Genomic DNA, 6053 nt, shown 5'->3' with positions numbered 1-6053 from the left:
CTATATAGCGACTTGTACTAACGTCGCTATATAGCGACGATTATTAAAAGTCGCTATATAGCGACGATTTACGACACCCGATTTGTATACCGACGATTAACGCTAAGCGGGCGCTAATCGTCGGTACGTAAACGTCGCAATAGGATGCGTGTGTAGTAGTGACAATAGGGGATGATGATGTAGATGATCCATTGTATATAAACCTTGAGATAGACATATTTGGCACCTAAGAGATGATGTAGGATCAATTATATGTAAACTTTGAGATAGACATATTTGGCGCCTAAGACTTGGCTCAAGTTGTGAAGCCATGATGTAAATGCTACTAATTCATAGTTTTGACCTCGATGAGACTTCTTATGTATAATTTGGCCCTCAAATTTTTATAATGACATTTTGCACATTAATTTGCAAGTTAATTAATTTCACTATCAATGAGTGTTTTGGTCTCAAATTTGGTGTGCATATGCTTATATTTTTTATCTTTGAAATGACCAAACTTGTGGTCCAAAATTATTTTGGGACCCTTGCAAATGACATTTTGTAAAAACATCTATATGAATAAATGTACCTCGGCATCAACCAAAGTGTCGCTAAAAGCATCAGTGCAAGGGTGGTGTCAGCCAGTATGGTAGTTGGTATATGTGTTGGTATAGGTGTTGGTACATACTGACACATATACAAACAATCATACCTATAAATATTCTGACATTCGCACCGACACCTTGCCCGCCCGCCAACCAGTATTGGCAATCTTCATGCCCGTGCCCACAAAGCATCAAAAGACATGGTCGAAAATTAGAGGCCTATGTCTTGTAGTGTTTGCACTGTATCATCCAATGTTACATTGTATCATTCAAATTGGCCTATGGCCATCTTGTGTATATATATTTTCACATAGATATATATATAGTGGCCCGGGTTTTTCTTTTGTACTCCCCAAGGGTTTTTTCATCCATAGCTAGCCCTAACTTAGCCTAGTCCTCAACCATATATATTCCTATGATGTATGAATATAATCACTTCCTTGAGAGTAACTCTTGTGTCCGTCTCTCTTCTCTCTCTCTTCCTCTCAACAAGTATTAGTAACATCCATAGAATTTTAAGATATCACCGTAGGCAACAATGTCGTTATGAGCTTGCACTCGCATTGTAGAAACCTGAGAGAATGACAACAATATTTGACTTCATCCCAAATACTCTTTGGATAAGTGATATGGGTGTAAATTTCTCACTTAGTATGGCCACTCCCTTAGTCAAGTATCACATCACTATCATTTGCACCCTCATTTTCTTGTAGTGAGAAGTGACCTAAGGAATGGCAACAAGACTTTCCTCTCTCACAAATATTGTTTGCATGGGTGATGTGATGGGTGTATAGTTGTCATATCTTTTGAAAACTTCCTTTCTTAGAGATCATATGCAATTAATCCAAACCTAAATAATACAAAGACAGATAAAGACTCATGCACATAGTTAACCATGAAAGTGGAGATCGTATTTTAATAGTCCCATCTCTTCGGATGTATAATTGTAATTATTTCTTTCATTTGTTATATTTTTTATCTCACACTCGTTCATCTTCACTCCAAGTCATCAAGCAACTAGCTCTTTCTCAAAGTGAGCATATTGATCTCCCATCGCAAGAAACTTAGGAGCTTCCGTTGTTCTTATTGGATGCGGCGCCACTGCCATTTAGAAACAATGTTCCACGTTAATCAAATGTGAAAAGCAAGGAGCAAGAAAATTTTAATGCATCATTACACCCTCTATCCAAGAAGAAAAAGGCAATAAGATGTAACATCATCATGCTGAGCTATATTTCATAATATCAATAAAGAAAAGTCAAGATGTACCATTATAGAGAAAACTATAGAATAGCATTAGAGAGAGTGTGTACAAAGAGGGTAAGAAAATATACAATTCCATTTGAATGTAAATAATGACAAGGCATCTTACCCGAATACCCTCCAAAGCATGTTAGAATTTTATTTTTGGGCACACCTACTTCAAGTAGGGACTTTGTCAAGAACTGCAAGATAAGGTGCAATTCAAAATGTGTTAATAGATGTATTCACAATGTCATAAATACTACAAGCGAATGATAAAGAAGGAACTCTACCTCTTGCAAAGGTTGGGAGCCACAGAGAACTGCACAAGTTTTGAGCGGATCAAGAATATTCAATTGAACGCCATCCAATATTGTCTACATAGAGTTGTTGTTAGTAATCAATTGTCAATTCCTTCACTTCGCTTCGCCAAATCAGATCCAATATATTTTTGAATACTATCTTGATGATGCTCTTTGTAATATTAGCCCTCCAATTGTGGGATCATTATAGTTGTAATTAGTGCTTTCACTTCTTTTTTTATTCTTCTTTTAGAACTAAAAAGACTCCAAAGATATGACAATGTCTAAACATTTTTTATTTCTTATGTCACAATACCCTAAGTTATAACCAACCATTCTAGATTTAAACCACCCACACATATTGTACATACATAGCTCTGGATTCCCCCGGAATTGAGTATTATAGAATAAAGAAGGATTAGCTAGGCTTTGCAGGAAACAGGGCGAATGAAAGAAGTCAGCGGGAAGCGCAGGAACCATCTCCCTTGCCGGAACCCTTCCAACCCTTTCCCTCTCCCTTCGATATCGCCTACCAAGAACTGAACTGCTTTTCCCTCTGCTTTTCCCGCTTGCTTTTTTCCCTTGCACTCACCTCTGCTTTTCCCTCTGTAGAAGGATTCATGGTTCACACGAATGAAGGTTCGGAGTCCCTGTTTGCTCTTCGCTCATTTCTTCCGATTCGTCAATACGAGAAACCCCCCTATCGACTCCAAATCAAACCTTTTCGAATGGACTCGGTTGCGAGGCTCAAAGGTTCTGCTGAATCCGCCTCAAGAAATACGTACGGGCACTGGGAACAAACGGGGTCTTTCAGGACTGAAAGGATAATGGAAAGAATCTTTCTAAATAGAGAGAAGATCGCATCGCATGATGTCAGAGAACAAATTCGGTTAGCAATCAACTGGTTCATTCCAAGTAGTCGATTCCCCGTTCATTCAATTGTTTGTTGCCGGTTCTCATTAACGATATAGCATAGGCGGCCTGCTATCCGGATAATTAGTAAATAGAATTAAGCTTTGTTTACACTTCCTGGGGAGAATCTGTTGGGGGGATATTCAGGTAATAAAGATCTCAAGCTTCTCCCGGTCACCTAAAGCTTTTGCTCTTCCCTCGCACTCACCTAAAGCTTTTGCTTCCCGTTGTTCCCGAGAAGGATTAGCTAGGCTTTGCTTCTTGGAGGCGGTCCACGTGAATCCCTCCAAGATAGCGAGCCGATGAACAATAGTATCTGGCTGGCAGCCCGCAGCAGGAAGGAAGTTTCGCTTCAACGGTTGAGTTGGCATGTATGCCATTGCACAGAGACGAGAGGGGAGAGAGAGAGAGAGAGAGAGAGAGAGAGAGAGAGGCATGTATGCCATTGCACAGAGACGAGAGGGGAGAGAGATGAAGAGCGTAGATCAAACTTGACAAGCATGTTTTTTTCATGAGAATACCTTATCAGGGGAAGTGACCACCTTCACGCCTGACTTTTCCCATCCATGATACTCATCCTGCTCTCTCACAATAATCCATCCAAGATATAGATGAGTCAAAATCTAAAACTTAAATGAGCAAGGATCAAATCATTCAGATTACATGGTGACGCATCAACGAGTCTGGTAGAAGGGAGCCACATAAGTATTATTACCCTGTATGGCAGCTGATCGTTTGATCCATAAAAAAGATACAGCCTGACATCCTTTCTTTCCTTTGCTTCAAATCCAGCCTGTATGAGTGCGCGAATAGGACTGTACAAGAACTCCTCATCAGCCATATATATCTTAAGCTGTTTTGAAGCACGATGGAAGAAGTTCGTGCTTAGGCCATCATAAGTGCACAAACTACACAAAATCCACATGCCCATGCATACAAGCTACACGTTTAACTTGCAAAACGATCAGAGGGCGCAAAAAAAATTAAAACGAAAAGGGAGAAAACCTTCACTCAAGAGCGCAGAAACTAGAAGGGCCACAAAGCTTCAAACCAATTCGAAGCCATCGATAGCGCGCTACGACGTTCGTAGTGGCATATCTAGCAGCCCGAGATAAAAATCAAGCGCTTCGGTTATCTTAAGCGCGCCTTCTTCGACCGGAAGCGAAGCACGCGTAAGGATGTACAAAGGTCGTATTCAAGAAAGATATGTTTCCGGATGGAAAACTAGCTGCGTAGGCTGGAGAAGTTCAAATTTGGCATGAATCATGCATGAGTGATGATACACGCAGGGATCGAGGGAATTAAACTAGCTGCGTAGGCTGGAGAAGTTCAAATTTGGCATGAATCATGCATGAGTGATGATACACGCAGGAATCGAGGGAATTATAATTGATGAAATGCTACCGTGTTACAGAAAATCAAGAGTAGGCGAACAGAACCCGATTGGCACGTACCCGAGACCATAGCCACTAGCGAACAGCAACACTGTCTGCATTTCTGAAACAGGATACAGCTGTTTCACATCGAATGCGTCGGCAGAAGAACTCAAATTGGTCAATTCGACCTTGTCACCGGTGGTGCTGTTGACAAGGTCATTTGCAGTTGAGTTTGGGACATTGTGGATCAAGAACTCCATGACACCAAGAGAAGCTTCCCGTGGGGAGGATGCCATGAAAAAGTAGGCTGCAGTCGAGGTACTATCTACTACCTTGATACTTATATACTGACCTGGCGTGGTATACCCAGCTTTTACCTCCTCATTCGAGTTGATATCCAAAACGACGTTGAAGAAATAGTCGTTGGCGGCCGAAGTAACATTGAGGACGGTTGCAATTGAAGTTGAGACGACAGCAGTGGAGGCTCTGGGGGCTAGTGGGCGAGGGCGAGGTTGGCTTTTGGCGGCAAAGCGTGGGAGCTCCAAGGAGGAGCAACCAAGTTTGGAACCACCAGTGAATGATAACTGGGGAGAAGCTACGCGAGCGAGGAGTGAGGAGCGATGGAGAGGAAAATGCAGGGCGTTGGAGAGGGAAGCCACCGAGGGTGGCGCTGGTTTTGGAGATGAGAAGGGAAGGGATTGCACAAGGCCGGTAGAGAGAGCAGCAGCTGCCATCGTAACGCTCGTAAAAGAGGAGAGGTAGCTACTAGAGTGAGATGTTGAAGGTGATTAGTGAGGAGCTGGGCCGTGCTTTTATAGCTGGCCGAGATACAAGCACAGCCCCGGCCCCCATATTAGACAGTAGAGACTCGGCCCCATATTCCAACGCTTCGTTTACGTCACCGTTGATACACACACATGGGATAAATGGTACATGATATGGAAGGAAATTGCCCGGTGCTACCTGTCTTTAGAATACCGGTTCAAAATTTGAGAAATATATTACCGAGTGCCTTAGTATAAATTATGCCAACTACGGGCATTTTACAAACGTCAAGGTCACCATCTGCTCTTAACCACCGGAATCTATTCCATTCATCTCACCAAAAATTTAATTCCAACAATGCACACCATCTCCATGAGATATGATGGGACTTTTAATTCCAACAAGGGCGCCTAGTTTCACGCCTTAATTTCAAAACGGTGTCTATTTGAGTGATCTCATTAGTAACAATGCACACCATCTCCATGAGATATGATGGGACTTTTAATTCCAACAAGGGCGCCTAGTTTCACGCCTTAATTTCAAAACGGTGTCTATTTAAGTGATCTCATTAGGATTATATACTGTGTTAAATTACACGGTGCAGCGGAACAAAAATTGAACAAAGAATAGAGAATACACAGCAAACTGGAGAGGAAAAAACTTTTCCTTCAATACTGATGCAGTACAGATGATGGCTCCGTCCACCCGTGCGCTCCCACAGTGGAGCTTAGATGGCAATCTAGATAGATACTAGGTGAAGAGCTACTAGCTAGAAGATCTGATCTGATCTGAACTGATCTGATACAATGGACTGGGGAGGTCGCTTCTTTATAGCTATGAGGGCGGTAGTCGAATCAACGTAGTCGGTG

General features: G+C 42.0%; 1 protein-coding gene across 1 annotated transcript; it reads right to left on the bottom strand.

Annotated features, from left to right (window-relative positions):
* Nucleotides 1-1476: 1476 nt before the first annotated feature.
* LOC147895225 (fruit protein pKIWI502-like) lies at nt 1477-5221 on the bottom strand. The gene is made up of 6 exons (XM_087383813.1): nt 4498-5221; nt 3759-3858; nt 3565-3621; nt 2123-2206; nt 1960-2032; nt 1477-1688 (listed from the first exon to the last, which is right to left on the bottom strand). The coding sequence occupies exons 1-6, from the start codon at nt 5151-5153 to the stop codon at nt 1597-1599; spliced, it is 1062 nt and encodes a 353-aa protein (XP_087239939.1). The 5' UTR covers nt 5154-5221; the 3' UTR covers nt 1477-1596.
* Nucleotides 5222-6053: the final 832 nt, after the last annotated feature.

This window comes from Dipteris shenzhenensis, chromosome 13 (assembly GCF_047967505.1).
Source record: "Dipteris shenzhenensis isolate YYH24624 ecotype China chromosome 13, Dip_SZ_1.0, whole genome shotgun sequence".
Lineage (NCBI taxonomy): Eukaryota > Viridiplantae > Streptophyta > Polypodiopsida > Gleicheniales > Dipteridaceae > Dipteris > Dipteris shenzhenensis.
This window is presented reverse-complemented; position numbering and strand designations above follow the sequence as displayed.

Coding starts and splice junctions, on each gene's coding strand:
- LOC147895225 (XM_087383813.1), bottom strand. CDS start 5,153: ATGGCAGCTGCTGCTCTCTCTACCGGCCTTGTGCAATCCCTTCCCTTC. Junction 2,207..3,564: donor TGGTCACTTCCCCTGATAAG/GTATTCTCATGA, acceptor AACTCTATGTAG/ACAATATTGGATGGCGTTCA. Junction 1,689..1,959: donor ATGCTTTGGAGGGTATTCGG/GTAAGATGCCTT, acceptor TCTAAATGGCAG/TGGCGCCGCATCCAATAAGA.